Genomic DNA, 17,833 nt, shown 5'->3' with positions numbered 1-17,833 from the left:
TTGTACAGGGATGTAAAAAAGACTTCGACCTGATCTATAGTATTTAATTATCATGAGATTATGTGTGATATGATCGGGTATACAAAATATTGTACAAATAATATAAACAATTACATATGTTGTTATAGCCATGATAATAGGAAGTGAGGTCTGGATTAACCCCAGTCATTCATAGCGGATTTGGGACAGTTTTTTGTTTTGAAGCGTTTATATACAAAACGTATTTTAATTTTTTATTTTTATTTTTTTCTCTTCTTTTTCTTTATATGAAAATTATATATGGCCAGGTACTCTGAATAATATTGTACAAAGAGGCATATATATGAACATTATTTCATAAAGCTGGGTTGTTGCGAACAATGATTCCAAATGGAAGTCGTTTTAAGTATAATTTTGATACAGTTATATGAATTTTGTTTTCTGTATAAAAAATCCCACCCTTTTCAATATAGGGTCTACATGTGCAAACTTGATGTGATGATAGTCTTTACAATATTTAATAAAGTATATTCAGTACAATATATAGATATGAGTAAATTTGATTATGAGGAAAAATAAATTAACTGTGATGTCATTAAACTGTAGACCCCTAGGATGTGCGTTTAAGAGAAAACAAATATTTAAATTTTTAAGAAGTAAAAAAGCACAAATTTATTGTCCACAAGATGTTCATTTCACAGCGGATCAAGAACAAATAATAAAGCAGCAATGGGGGGTATAAAGAATGTTATACTGCCCCTTTTAAAAGTAATGCAAGAGGGACAGCAATTTTATTTAATAATAATTTTGAGTTCAAAGTTACCAAAGTATTATTTGATAAGGATGAAGGAAATTATGTTGCCTTAAATATAGAAATACATAGCTATGTATACACACTAATTAATATTTATGGGCCAAATTTGGATAAACCAGAATTTTTTGAAAAAATAAAAGAAATTATAACTGAATTTGAAGGGGACAGAGTAATTTTATGTGGAGATTGGAATTTAATACAAGATATAGATTTGGATACATTTAATTATAAACATATAAATAATCCTAAATCCAGAAAGGTTGTTTTAGAAATTATCGATCTGTTGGATCTGAAAGATCCATGGAGGGAATCTAATCCAAATATAAAGCGTTTTACATGGCGTCAGCCAAATCCAATTAAACAGGCCCGCTTAGATTATTTTTTAATCTCACAAAACTTTCAGTATTCATTTATTAAATGTGATATTAGTCCAAGTTTAAACTCTGATCATTCTTTGATTTCGATGACATTTAATTTATCAGATATGGAAAGAGGAAAAGGGTATTGGAAATTTAATAATTCTTTGTTGTACGATAAGGAATATGTTGAACAAATAAAGAAATTAATAAAGTTTACCTTTAACCAATATGAGGATAAAACATATTTGGAAGGTAAAAGGTATGTGATTAATGATCAGTTATTATGGGAAACCATATTACTTGCTCATAGAGGAGAGTCAATATATTATTCATCCACAAAAAACAAAAAACTATTGCTAGAGAAAAAGAATAAGAAACTAAACTGTATGATCTGGAAAGAAAAATAGATAATGTAGAATTAGAAGCGGAAAAGACCAAAATATTGAGCACCATAGATGAACTAAAAGCAGAAAGGCAGGGTATATATAAACTTAAGACACAGGGATTATTCGTCAGGTCAAAAGCAAAATGGATAGAGTATGGGGAAAAACCCAGTAAATATTTTCTGCATTTAGAACATGGAATTTTTTTAGATAAATCTTTTAGTGAACTGATAAAAAGTGATGGAACAGTAATTAAAAAACAAAATGAGATATTGGAAGAAACAAAATTATTTTATCAAAAATTATATTCCAGTGAAGAATGTACACAAATTAATTTAGAATAGTTTTTCACTGAGATAAATATTCCAAGACTAGCCACAAATATATCATTAGATTTAGAAGGAGAAATATCTTATGAGGAAGCTCTTGTAGCATTAAAAATATGAAAATTTCTTTTGAATTGACATTGGTAAATATCTAATAAATTCTCTTAATTTTGGATACAGAAATGTATCTTTATCAATATCACAAAAAACAAGGATTGATTTCATGTTTGCCTAAAGAAAACAAATCTAAATTATTTCTAAAAAACTGGAGACCAATATCACTTTTGAATACCTCATATAAATTAGCATCAGCAAAAATTGCAAATAGATTTAAAAAAGTATTACCCCAAATTATATATGAAGACCAAAAAGGTTTTGTTCCTGGAAGATATATTGGAGAAGTGACGAGGCTTATATATGATTTAATGCATTATACTGATACATACCAAATTCCTGGTCTATTATTACTCATAGACTTTGAAAAAGCATTCGATTCAGTGGATAGAAATTTTATTTTAGATGTTTTAGAATTTTTAAAATTTGGACCAAATATACAACAGTGGGTTAAAATATGTTTTAATGGTATGGAATCAAGTGTTCTAGTAAATGGTTTTACAAGTTCTTTCATTAAACTAACTAGAGGTTGTCGTCAGGGCGATACGTTATCACCATATGCATTTATTAGATGTGCTGAAATATTGGCATTTATGATTAGGAGCAACAAAAAGATTAAGGGAATTCAAATGGGAAATGTAGAACATATCTTAGGTCAATTTGCTGATGATACTACTCTAAGTTTAGATGGTACAGAAAACGGCCTCTATGCAGTAATGAATACATTTCAGTTTTTTGCTAGATTTTCAGGATTAAAGGTAATTACAGACCAAAATAATATGGATTGGATCCAAAAAGAGACCACGGTATAAACTATGTAAAGAATGGAAGTTAGATTGGACAAGTACAAAATTTAAATTGTTAGGAATAAATTTTGATGTGGACCTGGAAAAATTAGTGGATGGAGAGGAAAAACTGGAAAAAATTGAAAAGGAAATGAATCAATGGTCAGCAAGAAGTTTGACACCAATAGGCATATATGTAGTTTTTAAATCCCTTCTATTGTCAAAACTAAATCCTTTATTCACAGCACCGCCAAATCCTTCAGTCGAAACTATTGAAATTTAAAAAAGAAAATGTTTTAGATTTGTATTGAAGGGTAAACCAGACAAAATCAAGAGAAGCAATATTTCATTACCAAAAACATATGGAGGAATTAAAGTACCCATTATAAAAGATGTTATAGTAGCACAAAAAATAGTATGGGTGTAGAGATTACTGTATAGTCAGTCCAAGTGGTCAACTTTAGTTTCTTATTGTATACCGAATAGAAACAGATTATTATGGATGGCAGATGCTATGTACATTAATACTTACATTCCCAAATGTTGTAAATTCATTTTGGAAAGATGTTTTGGAGGCATGGTCGCGATACCTGGGAATGAATAAAATAAAGACCAAAATTGAATTTATAAGCCAATCTCTATGGTATAATAACAATATTATGATTGGGGGAAAACCGGTATTTTATAGAAATTGGTTCTGTAAAGGGTTAAATTTTATTTGTGATTTATTGAAGGATAGCGGGGAAATATATACCTATGAAGAATTTGTGGAAGCATACAAAATTGAAACTGATCTTCTTACATATCAAGGTTTATTAAGTGCTGTCCATCAATATTGTAAAACCAACAATTTATATAATTATACGGGAATATATTTACGACCTATATTACCCTTCAATGTATCACTCATAATTAATTGTAAAGGCGGAAGTAAAAACTTTTATAACACACTTCTACAACCAAATTTCGTAAAAACCCATGGTTTGCTTAGGTGGGAAAATGTTTTACAAAAACATTTTAGTAATGAAGAGTCGGAAATATATAATTTGATGGTTTACAGATGTACACAAAGTGTAAGCCTAATTTGGTTTCACCTTAAGATACTACATTATATTCTTGCAACAAATAGTTATTTATTTAAGATTGGTTATGAAGATTCTCCCACATGTACTCTTTGTAAAACTTGCCCAGAAACCATTATTCATATGTTTTGTGAATGTCAATATACAATTCATATTTGGGAGGATTTGAAAGATTGGTTAGGGACAACAGTGGAAGGAAGTATTGATTGTAAAAACCAAAATCTTTTATTTGGATTTAAAGGGAAAAACAATAACTCATTAAATATTATATTTTTAATTGCAAAATTTATAATTTCTGAACAAATGAGAAAAAAATCAATTCTACTTTTTAAACAAGTAACGTGGGAAATAATTAAATATTATGAGATCTACAAGATCTATTGCCTTCTCAAATTGTAAACAAGCTAAATATTTCTCTTTTTGGTCTTCATTCCACACATTATTCAAGAATACCAAGATATGATTTAATATTACAATTTGTCTGTTACTCTGTATAGAAACATTATATGTAGATCTACCAGATGTACCAGAGAAACAAACTACTGAATGTACAACAAGGCGATTTGAATATATACCATGCTGATCTCAATGTAACATGTTCCATGTATACTTTGTATTTAAAATGATGGGAATAAAAAAGAATATAAAAAAAGGTCGAAGGTTAACTCGGCCTCAGGGAAATAACGGGGTGGCCAGGGCTGTTATAGCGATTCAACAGGCAAAAGCATATCTTACATTGCAAGGAATATAGAAGATTTAACCAAACTGTCCGATACTGGCTTTGTTTCTTTTTGTAGCTGAACATGACATTGTTGCTTTATATGAAACGTAGTCAATAGAAAATTAAATTAGTGCCAGAATACATCTTTTTTGTTTACCAGCCACTAGGGACACCATGCAATATAACTTTATTTACCTTACTACCTTCTTTCCACGGCAACGGAAAGCGGCATCTGCAGAGCTGATTGATCGATTTTTGTTCCAATTTGCTATTTAGGTACAATGTATTTCAGGACTCAACATGAAAGGTTTTCTTACCGTTATGGCAATGTAACCACGGCATCTGATTGATCGAAACTTAGTTGTTAGACTTCGTTAAAAGATATTTAGATATAAGTTGGCACACAAAGCACAATTTATTTCAATAGCAACGGATTGGAGTCCTCTGTCTGGTCGAAATTTAGATAGTTAACCCTATTTAAGACTATTTTTCCATACTAATAAGTGCTCTCAGATGATCAGCACAACATCCAGTTATATAACCTCATTCAGAAATCATAGATGGTCTCACAGTCGCCATTTTGTAAGTTACAGGTCTCAAATAAGTAATCATCTATTCATAAATTCCTATTGAAAACCCTCGTGAATATCATTTCCCCGCAAAGAAGTGAGGGTGTATAATGAAATCAGCGTGTCCGCCTGTGTGTCAATCTGTCCGCAGAAAATAACTTTCCGGACGATTCCTCCTAAACTAATTGATTTTTGTTAAACATCGTACACGTGGCCACTTCAACATGTAGTTGGGCACATCGCAATCGGTTTTTTTTCTCATTTCGACGGAATTATTGCATTTTATTACTTCGTCATTTCATTTTTTTATTGACATCTTAATTACTACATCAATTTCTTTCAGATGTGTACGTAGGTGTAGCTATGGACACTGTACGACATGCCTTCATTAATTCCTAATAGGACAGTTCCAGTCAGCTTACTTTCTATGCATACATGCATACATGTCCGAACGGCTCATGTAACGGATTGCCATCCGTCTTTGTACGGCGTTCGTCATGCGTCATGCGAAATCTATTTCACAATCCAATACGATTTATTCATATGTCGAAAGATGGCATTTACAGCTCACCTGGTACGAAGTTCCGCGGTAAACTTATGTCCGCTCCCCCAGAATATCGAAACTGACATGAAATACTCTATAGGTCGTATACCTAATGTTCCTTTTAGCTGTTTTCAATGGTCTTACTACAGGATATAGTAAACTGCGATAGAAAAGGTATAGACTTCATATCCGAAAACTATATAACTTCAAGTGGCTATTTATGACTCGACATGGCACTTTGGAAACCGACAGGGTGTGTTTATTAAACAAAACATCATTGCATTAGAATTCCTGTCGTATGGTTCTTGTAGATGCTCAATTGTCATATCCGTTATACTACTTCAAAATGTCCATTATTTTGTTTCTAAAACACTGTTAATTGACCATTCCAACAACCCACCACCATCTCCGACTTTGTCTCATCTTCTTTGTCCTCCGTTCCGTCGTAATGGTATTAGGATAGTAAAGGAAATTAGGTTACCTTGAAGAGTATCGCTAAATAACCTTGTAAAACAGTAAGTTCGATAAGTATTATTTCATTATTGATATACATTATTGATAACCCTTAATTTAAAAAAAATGTTATCTATCACTTCAACCCTACATGTAATTTTTTTACACGAAGAGTATTTTTTACATCTAAAGTTCTAACAACTTTAACTTAACTCTAACTTTTACACTAAGGGTTATAACAAGACTTAACCCGCAATCCTTAATGTATTTCTTTTTACGTTAAGAGTAATTTTTACATTAAGGGTTGTAACATAGCTTCAAGTCACGTCCTCTCCACAGTTTACAACACACTCATACAGTAATGAACATACTCCATACAATAATTCTTTCTCATTTCTGATTGTGGCGGTACAACGACTTTCTGAAACTATCGATATATTGCACACAATCAATATGACATACATTTCGCTTAATTTTAAATACATAGGATTAAGCCCACATTTCTCTGCAATTCAAATTTGGTTGCTTCCTAAGAATATCCGCAATTAGCAGATGAATGTAATTACGTCTCGGGAATGAGTCAGATACACATTTGGAATGGAACTCGAGTCTGCAGTGTGCTAAGCGATCAATTTTACTTCAAGGCCACCCTTGGAACCTGATTACACCTCTGAAAAAACACCATTGATGCCAAAGGTTTGCTGTTTGAGACAACCAAAACGGCCATGACAACTTTACAGCAAAGAGCACATCATAAATACAATTTCTAGATACAGGTTTCATATGAATAGAATAGGTCTTCAGCAACCCATGCTTGCCGTAAAAGGCGACTATGCTTGTCGTAAGAGCACAGGAACTCGTTATTGGTCACTAAATTAAAATATATACCCCCTATATGTAAGTAGAGAAAAGGAGCGTCATCGCCATCTTGCCGGTTTGTTTACATTCCATATCCACAGCGATTTTTTTTATATTATACGCTTATTGACAAGCGCAATTCTGGCCGTAAATTGATCAATAGTACATTTCGACACATGTACAAGTCATCTACATTCGATTAATGTCCCTTACTTACCGAAATATCGACAGTTTATTTCGCGAGCTGGGAAAATGTTACCAACCCCGAGCGGAAGTAGATTTCAAACGCGGGGAGAATCGAGCGAGCCACCTGACATACTTATGTCAAGTCAGCTTGAAAACAACAACACATGTGCAACCAACGTGGGTTCAAAATGATAACTTTGACTGAAGAACAGGTGTTTGCATGGAATTTGATCAAAGATGGACACAACACTCTAATCTGGCGAGGCTGGCACAGGAATAACGGTTCTTATCAAGGAAATTACGGAGAGACTGAGGAGAAATGGAATCTACAGTTCTGACATGTTACTGTTGACTTTAAACAATTCAAAGATAATACTTTCAAACAGTTAGCAGAGTATGCAATGGTTTCCTTCTCAAAATATTGCTGAAGAACAATATTTTCTTTCTCATCTGATATTCTGTTAGGAGATATGCCCTGACAGTATCTTGTTATATTCAGTGTTGAAAAGAATGAGTTACGGTATTTTGAGTCGTAATGTATATACTGAATACCAAAAGTGTCATTTATTACTGTACCACTGAAGGAAAGATGTACATGCCCATCAGTAGAAAATCTCACTTGTAAATATATCATGTTCCCATTACAGGATAAACCTGTCTGCCTTCCAACAGTTATACAGTCAAAATAGTCTTTTGGAATGTTATCAGATATTGCAGCAAATTCAATGTTTTGTGTCTGTTCAGATCTCACATTGATGCCACGGTAAACCGTGATGTTTTTTGTCCAATCACCAGGTTTTCGGTGCCTGGTTGTGGTGATATTTGGAAAAGCATTTTTTATATATTTTCCGACAAACACTTTTGATCTGTGACCAAAATTGTCACAAAATTTCAAAAGTACTTTTGCTATCTTCAACATACCTTTCATGTAAACTATGAGAATGTTTCAAGAACTTTACATAACTGAAAATTGAATTATTGTAACATTGCAATATAGCTGCCATTAGTAAAAAATCAGAATTTCGTATATTACAGTGGCACATCATGAGATTTGGGTGTGTTTGTGATATTCATATGATCAAGTAATGTTGTAATTTACTTATTATTCTCAAAAAAATTAATTACTTTTTGCAGTCATGATAAATAATAACTTGAAATGTTCACTTTATTCATTTTCAATCAGCATGACCAGTATTCATAATGTCACCAGGCACAGGCAATACACATGAAAATGTGCCTATAATATTAATATAGTAATGGAAAGTTTAAAATTCTCCAGCTAATAATAGATAAGCTTTAGATGACAAGTATATTATAAAATGAAAAACATATTAATAATAAATATTTACCATTTGAATAAATTATCTGATGTCATTTTTTAGATTTTGCTGTCACTGCAGATAACTGTCTTCAAATTTCGCGCTAATTTCTCTAATGGGGGGGGGGCTGCGTATTTTCAGCCAATCAGGTGGCTCGCTCGATTCTGCCCGCGTTTGAAATCTACTTCCGCTCGGGGTTGGTAACATTTTCCCAGCTCGCGAAATAAACTGTCGATATTTCGGTAAGTAAGGGACATTAATTGAATGTAGATGACTTGTACATGTGTTGAAATGTACTATTGATCAATCTAAGGCCAGAAATGCGCTTGTCAATAAGCGTATAATAAAACAATCGCCTTGGTTATCGAATGTAAACAAACCGGCAAGATGGCGAGTGACGCTCCTTTTCTCTACTTAAATATAGGGGTCTATATTTTTATTTACTGACCAATAACGAGTTCCTGTGCGTAAGAGGCTCACTGACTTGGTTGAAGCATGTCATCCATCCCTACTGCGTTGATCGATGCTCATGATATCGATCACTGGAGTGTCTGGTCCAGACCCGATTACATCACTGTGGTTTGCCTAAACGAATGTATTCCAGATAAATAAAATTCATCGTCAACTTAAACGCAGATGTGCAGTGGACAAACGACAGTTTTTCGTATTAGCTGTAAAAGGAATGTTTTGTTGTGACAACGGTACTCTTAAGCATCGTTGGTGTCGGTTATAACGTTTCAACAACGTTCCTATTTGCTACGGAAACCCCTTTCAAAAATATTAAGCCTTTTCAACAAAAACGTGCGTATGAATGCATAGATAGCCTACATATCGATTCATAGAAAATGGCTGCCGATCGATCACCCCACTGTAAAACGTATCTATATTTCCTCTAATACATGCTGGGTCTCTAATACCAGCCAGGTGTCTTATACACGCCGAGGCAAGGGCCCTCGCGAAATTAACAGACGGCAAAGCGTCAAATAGAGGAAATACGGTAGTTTGACATCGGATGTTTTTGGCGTTGGCTGCTTTCATGATGACATTAAAAGATTTAACGAAGGCATATCTTGAGCATACAGATGAAATGTTCATGAAACTGTTAGGGAAATGTTCTATGGTGACAAGATTGGAACAATTTAAGCTATTTCCACATTGAAACAACCGACAATGAAAGTAAAATAGAACATTATAAAAATTGATTGAATAAACTTTATTCATCACAACCTGTCGTTTACAAAACTTTTTGTGATCGATACTCGCTTCTATCTCAGTCAACTACCATCGTAAGGATTTGGATTTGAAATTCCATCACTCAGAAAACACTTGTCCATTCGAAAATCCACGAAAACAATGTCCCAACATCATTGAAGTCAAACTTGAAGAAATTAATTTAAGAACACGCACAATTAAGAAAATCATACACGACCCACTATGTGTCATTCCATTCACACTCTGGCTTTGGAATCCATGAAATCTTGAAATTGACAGGTCACACCAGGCAGATTCTGAGATAGGCCCTACCTCGTGTACAAAATGTCCGGCTCGTCTGCAGGCTAAAAAGCGGCTGTTCAGTCGTACTCAGTTCCATTGGTAATCATATTGTACCAGCAGGCTCGATCATTCCCAGTAAATCTACTGGTTAATGTTGAAGCACATCATAGATCGGGGTTGTCATCCTGCTTACGGCGCAATGGAGAATGTAAACACAAGAATGTCAGCCATTGACAGCTGCGAGGTGTGAGTAACCATGTTGTAGGTCAAGTTCTGACACATCCAAGTTTGAGGTGGAGAGGCATTTATTTTGATGTTATTATTGTTTACTGGGGGTAATTGCTAACTAACTAATAACACTTACACATGTTAAATTTATAATAGAATGTTAATTCAAAAAGTTTGTTGTAGAAATATATTCGTTTAGCATTTTAAAACCCTTTTCTATAACCTGTCACCCCCACAATAGAAATGATGGCATGTTCGATGTCCAAGAAATGACCTCTCTCGCAACTTCAGTCAGTCAGTCCACAGTGTACAACAGCGTACAACAAGTTGGTAGAAATCAATGATACTTTGCATAATAGACACGGTTGTTAAGTTTTGCCCTGCTTCTTACTCTGAATATCATAGTTGACAGTGTTTATGGCATTTGATTCCACCAACTTCAGGACAAGACACTATGCATTATTTGCCCTGACTCATGAGGTGTAGCGTGTGCGCTAGTGCATAAAACTTCAGCATGTTATTTTCACGTAGGCAGACTAATATAATAGAAGTATATTGATTGTTATTTACTTTACCATGCATGACACAATCTTATGAGATGAATGCCCAAGGAAATACAAAATAGAGGGTCTACAACGCTAACGTTTCTGAACCCAATAGTCCATTTAGGAGTCAATGGGATTCTAGCCTGTTGACTTGTGATTAAGGATATCATGGGTAGACAAGAGCAACACAATTACAGCCTTAAAGCAGCATATCTGACAAACAAGTGCTTGTTCGTTAATAGGTTTGCATTATTCAGAGATTAAATAGAGATTAGAAAGTCACTAACCGTGCTCAGACCAACCTGTGTACTATAAAGGAGATACAGCTCTTTGTTTACTGAATACGCGGCTGACTATTGTACAGGTAATAAGTAATTAAGATAATGAAGCCACATGGCTATATATATATATATATATATGTAATGCGCTTGGACAAACTAGATGTTTTACGAGTGCTGATTCACACTTGCGATAAAAATGAACCCTGACAATAATACATTTGTTTTGTCTATATCTATATCCATGTCTCTCTCTCTCTCTCTCTCTCTCTCTCTCTCTCTCTCTCTCTCTCTCTCTCTCTCTCACACACACACACACACATTAGCGCAATAACCTTGAACGCAACGTTTTTTCACATTTCACCTCACCACCTCAACTTCTTAAGTAAACGTATTAGTCAAGAAAAAGTTTTTGCATTGAGGAGCTACCTGCCCCTTAGTAGTGAAAAGGATTGTTTAACGCCGCACTCAGCTATATTCCAGCTGTATGACGTCGGTCTGTAAATAATAACGTCTGGACCAGACAATCCAGTGATTGATATATCATGAGCATCGACCCACGCAATTGGGATCGATGACATGCATCAACCAAGTCAGCGAGTCTGACAATCCGATCCCGTTAGTCGACTTTTACGACAAGCATAGTCGCCATTTACGGTTGAAAGTTAACGAAGGGAGATGGTCGGGGATTGATTTAAGTTTAGGTGTATGTCCTCTTTGTGATCTAGGGACAGAAGATAAATATCATTTTATCTCTAAATATGTATCTCCTATAAAAACATAAGACACCTCTATCAGCCTGAAATGTGTCGTCACAATCGGAATATATATAAATTAGAACGCTTTTGACTTCGAACAATGTAAGGTTATTTAGAAACTCATGTAAATTTTTATGTCAAAGTTATGAGGTGAGACAAAGTTTTGCGAACACTAGAATTTGTACTATGATATAAGTAGCTTATGACTTCATGTACCATTGGAATATGTACATACGCACTTTATCTATATATGGGCCAGTGGTCATTTACATACCGCCGTAATATAACTGGAATATTGCTCAGTGTAGCGTTAAACAACAAACAAAGAAACAAACAAAGAAACAAACAGACAAACAAATTGTACACATAAAAGACTTGATTTGACTTTACACCACTTGACAATCTGGTCTTTGTGTGTGCACAGTGTCATGAAAGTATGCGTATTATATTTTCGTTCCGGACAAACACACTACGATGAACATAGACAAATTCAAATTGTTGACATGGGAAAGGAAACAAGTACAAAATCTTTTACAAACTCAAGAGCGAAAGGCACAACCTGGTCTGTGCTTGAACAAAGTTTCAGGAAAGAATACCTATTACTATTAGAGATATGGTCCGGACAAACACACTTCTATGAACAGAGTGATATTCAAACTTGTTGCCATGGAAACAGGAAATAACTTTTTATCAAATTCCTAAATAGCAAAAGGCATCACTTCAGCCCCTGATTAATACATGTATCAAGTTTGGATGAAAGGCTTTGAGGATTTTTATTTAGTTCTGCTACGGAAACCTAGCTCCATCTCAGCTGAGTCAAACTTGTTTTCATGTAAACAGGGAAAATCAAATTTAGAGAAATATCTAAACGACAAATCGTCAGTCCCTGGTTAATACATATACCAATTTTGGAAGAACAAATTTCAAGATTGTCAAATTATGCTCCAAAAACGAAATACGGACGGACGGACGGACATGATGGTAAATATATATCCCCCCTGATTATATGCCCTCCTCATTGTACAGGCCCACTTCAGGCGTAAAATTCATTGCCAAGAACCTTGGTTATATGCTCACCTGACTGAAATTGTGCTTAAATGTCATGGTCTGTTTGTCAAGCAAGTTGCGTCCTTCGTAAACATCCTCTCCTCAAAAACTACTGGAACAAAGAAGCTTTCTACACCTGATCTCATTTTATTCAAAAGATCCATTGGGGGATTAAAGTTGCCCATCTCTTGTGAACCTCTGGGGAGCAGTGACGTCATCGATAAAGGTAATTAGGTTTATTTCTACTGTTGATATCAATACTTGCATCAATAATGTAACCTTGATATTGATTTGGCAGGTCAAGTTGGTGTTCCACACTTGAATTTTGTTCTTCAATACTTTACTTTACCTACAATGTTCATTCAATGTTCTTTCATGTTGGTAAAATATGTCAAGGCCACATTAAACATCTTTGATATGGGCTATTTTGGCATGGTGTGAGACAGGATAATTATTTGACAAACCATTTTACCCTCAAGACATTATTATTAAGAACATCCAGCATGTCCAGTGAACGACTTCTGTTGTTAAAACTGAGAGCAGTTGTGTGCGATCCCAGAAACCATCACTGTTCATCAATGAAACACTTGTGAACCCTTAATGGGATTGTGCTATATTATTTCATCAGGCTATAGTGTGTCTCTTCCTGGCTGCCATTTTGCATTATGTCTTTAAGACAGATTGTGTTTGAAGTTAGTATTGATTAACACTGGTTAAATCGGTTAATTGAGTTTGTCTGCAAGCAACCCTAGAAATGCGGTAACCCCAGCTACCCTAAGATCACTCATGCTTTGATAATCCAACACAGGTACAGTTGACTTTAGGGATTGAATGGCGAGAGTCGACATTTACCTCCAATGATAGTACATTAATCGTACATTTAAAGCCAATACAAAAGTAAGGTAGATAGTTTGAGTGAGTGATTGAGTTCAGATTTATAGTCATATCGGCAATATTTCACCCATATCGTGACTAAATCAAGTTGTACACTAATGATACATAAATATTGACTTAAAAATAGTTTAAGTATGTGATGAGAGATACCTGTACTGTGGTTGCACATGTACAAAAGACAAGAGTCAGTAAGTGCTCTAAACGAAAAATAACAATATACTATACTATAACAGTACCTTAGGCCAGTGGTTGATGTCACTGAAGAGAAAACCTGGCCGCGTTGTGACGGCCACCTGGTCACTGCTGTTGCTGTTGAGATCACAGATGCGGATCCTGGTTTCAAAGTTGAAGGACATGCAGACTGAAGACATCAGACATTCTGATGCACAGGAATAGAGAGACGATGACCTTACTTTCCTAAATACATAATGTTCCATATGCGCATCTACCTCCACAACAGAAGTTGTGTTGAAGCAAGCGTCACAAATGCCTAATCCTCCACAGGTCAGAATTAGGACTACGGTAAAAATACTAAAATTCATTTTCCTGTATTCTGAGAAACGAGATGGATAAGCTAGAGGTGTTAATGCAAGTTGAACAAAGCAATACCTTTATCCCATCTCATTCTTCATCTGTAAAGTTGGAGGCAGGTCCTACAGTTGCTGACAGATATTATGTCCAACTACCCGTCCGCAGTTATTGAAATCCATGTACAACTCCTCAGTGGAACATCTCTTTGTGAGCTTGCTGTGTTAGGTTTCAACTGAAAGACCGTCCCTTTTAACAACAGTAATGGATGTTTTGCGTCACTTCTAGAACAAAATGACTTGGCAATTAGTTTCCAAATATACCAGTCTACAATGGGATTTCTTAGGTCTCTTTCTCGTAAGAAAATAAGTAAGAATTGATCGAGGAAGTAATACCGTCAACAAATTCACTCCGATTCTGTGCTAGCTACATGATCCATTGTCAAAGGATCAATATAACTCATTTTCACTTGGTTGTCATATGAGATGCTACGTTTGAACGTCTGATAGGAGGAAGCGAATTGCGGGAGCCAACAAGCTTGCAAACAATGCGAGCGTTATATTTAATAAACGGTGTTCTTTCGTACCAAACGACACGAGAAAATTAACAGATAGAAAAATCGATTGCAATTCTATTGAACTGTGCATTCGCATAATTTCTCAGTGATATAGCGTTTGTTTAGCTGTTGAGTTCGGATTGAGAACTAATGACACACTCATATCTCCTGCTAAATTTCGTCATTGGAATTCAAGTGCACGAAGATAGTGCTGACAAACCAAAATTCATTACCCCAAGGCTAATCAGGAATTGTCACCAACGATTGAAAGACCCTAGTACCCTGGCTGCTTTTACCAGTCCTGACTACTGCCAATTTTATAGCGCAAACCTGCAGAGATAACATGCCACAGTTCAACACGGATTCCCCACACAGACACAGTGTACTGACTCTGAGCCGAAATGTTTTTGTTTTTACCTGGGCGCCAGGCGTTAACGTTTGGTATAACGCAGCCGGGGATCAAACCCCAGACCTTCTACTCTCTGGGTGGACGCTCTGCTACTTCATGGAGATAGTCTGCTTAAGAAGGGTTATAACGATACATAAGTTACATACTACGGAAGCGTAGTAGGGACAGGGTGCTTATTTTGTTGTCTAAGTATCTCCTACGTAGGACTTAGTATTTCCTACGTCGGATTTACTATCTCCTACGTATGACTTACTATCTCTTACGTAGGACTTAGTATGGCCTAGAATCACTATCTCCTACGTAAGACTTATTATCTCCTACGTAAGACTTACTATCCCCTACGTAGGACCTCCTATCTTCTACGTAGGAGATACTACGTCCTACGTAGGAGATATGTATTCTAGTCAATACTAAGTCCTCTGTAGGAGAAACTAAGTCCGACATAGGAGATAGTAATTCTAGGCTATACTAAGTCCTACGTAGGAGATAATAAGTCCTACGTAGAAGATACTAAGTCCTACGTAGGAGGTAATAAGTCCTACGTAGGAGATACTTAGACAAAAAAATTCACCGTGGCCATACTACGCTTCCGTAAAATACTGACTGAGGGTTTTGCTTGTCTTTTTTCAAAGAAATAGATTTGATATATACACTTTCATTTGACTAACTAGATCAATCATAAATACCACTGGCAATATAAAATTCAAAACCATACTTGACAAATAAAGTACTCTTAAAATCAGACAGTAAGGACTGACAATTTGAAAGTTAAAAAATAAATTAAGCTTCAGACCGGTCCTGAACAGCCAACAGAGTAAAGTCGCATATTGCAAGTCATAAGAGATTAATACCTAGAAAATATATATATCCCACAGTAGTGAAGGTGCATGTGCTTGTTGCATGATGCTTGACTGTGTTGATGTTTCATTAACAGGAGATCCTATTTCAAGGTTTCATCCATAAATATTTCACGAGCAATTTAAATGATATAGGTTATAATTTAATTGTTCGTTTTATAAAGGAAATAGAATTGAATTATACATTTTGATGTACATGGGAAGTTGTTTTTATAAATTGGCAGAATGATCATTGCAGAGATCCATAGTTGCTCTGTAGCCCTTTTAATATTGTATTGTTATGTGTAGTGATATTTTTTGTTTAGCTGCTTGTAAGGATAGGCATGTGAAATCTAGGCGTTTTGCGGATGTTTATAGACAGACATGTATATAGTCTAAACGTATTTATTACTAATGTATAACATTTCACAGTCACGATATGTTTAAATATCAACGATGTGACTACAATTTCACTTGCTCGCCCACTTTGGCAGATGCACACATCGCTTTCCATGAACAGGTAACGGAAAAATTTCGTCCTAAACAAGGATGCATGTTACGAAGGTGTACGTGACAATTTATCTTCAATTTAATGACGCTACAATTGATTTTCCCTGCCGTGTTCACTTACGTTACATTAAAACAAGCTTTGTTTGTTCAGTGATATCCATATATAATAGGTTGCATTAGTTCGAGGTGGATCTTCATATGGTATAGAAAAGGAGGTAATAATTCAGTGTCATACGCTTAAAAAGATTCAGCGGCCAATGGGTTTCTGCTGAGCAATTCATATTACTATTGTGATTTTGACATTCATAACAGCTTGTAAAAGGGGCGTGAAGTCTGTTAATTGAGAACTGGCAGACTAATGGACACAGCGCTGTCTGAATACGTAGTTTGCTATCCTTGGCCCAACCTTACCAAGTGAAGACTAAGAGGCGATACATTTAGTGATTTGTCTTTTTAACGTTGCCCTAGTTCTGACCTGTGGAGGATTAGGTCGGTGTGGCACTTGTGTCAACGCGTCTTCTGTTTGTGGACGTAAATGTGCATATGGTACATAATGTATTCAGGAAAGTAAGATCTCCCTCTCTCTATGCCTATGCATCACAGTGCCTGATGTCGAACTCCTGTTGCAGTTCCTGGCCAATTTCAGCCTACATGGTCGGCAGCCTATAATGTCCCAGACGTGTTCAATAGGGTAAAGGCCTGGGCTCATTGCTGGCGATGGCATTTTAAAGGATCGTGTGCTGCTGGAGGTGAGCCTTGACTATTCGTTCACTGTGTGCACGGGCGTTGTCGTCCTGCAAGACAAAACGGCGACCCATACGCCTTGCACAATATGGAGTTGTGTTAGGTGAGTCATAGTGATGCAATCACACACAATCATTGCATAGTGAATAGGGATTAATCTAAAAACATGAATTGTGACCAGCGACGATTAGTACAGTTTCGACCTTGTGTACACCATTGACAATTTCTAATCGTCTTACCCCTAACTCGTACTCCAGTAGCCCAATGAAAGCTCGATTTCGTATAGAGCGTGATTTTGGATTAATTGATACTGTACTGTTGTCATTGACCTGGAGCGCCTTGAACGGGGTCGATCGTCAATATTTTGGGTTTGTTGGTACCTGTTCCATTGTTTCCAGCAGGCCAATAGCTTGTAGACGCTCCGCTTGTTACAGACTGCGCATCGCTACTTCATACACAAACAATGAATGAAATCAAGTAAATCACAACTGTAAGATAGTCATAATCAATACGA

The 17,833-nt window shown here is 35.6% G+C and overlaps 1 protein-coding gene across 1 annotated transcript in view; it reads right to left on the bottom strand.

Annotated features, from left to right (window-relative positions):
- LOC139457869 (uncharacterized) overlaps positions 1 to 14,695 on the bottom strand; it is a 30,429-nt gene extending 15,734 nt beyond the window's left edge. The window contains exon 1 of the mRNA XM_071239218.1: positions 13,973 to 14,695. Within this exon, the coding sequence (XP_071095319.1) occupies positions 13,973 to 14,278 (306 nt within the window). The 5' untranslated portion in view covers positions 14,279 to 14,695. The remainder of the gene's footprint in view (positions 1 to 13,972) is intronic.
- Positions 14,696 to 17,833: the final 3,138 nt, after the last annotated feature.

The sequence above is a fragment of the Haliotis cracherodii genome, unplaced genomic scaffold (genome assembly GCF_022045235.1).
Source record: "Haliotis cracherodii isolate W230 unplaced genomic scaffold, xgHalCrac1.p SCAF_12, whole genome shotgun sequence".
NCBI lineage: Eukaryota > Metazoa > Mollusca > Gastropoda > Lepetellida > Haliotidae > Haliotis > Haliotis cracherodii.
The sequence above is the reverse complement of the archived record's forward strand: the minus strand, read 5'-3'. Positions and strand labels throughout refer to the sequence as shown.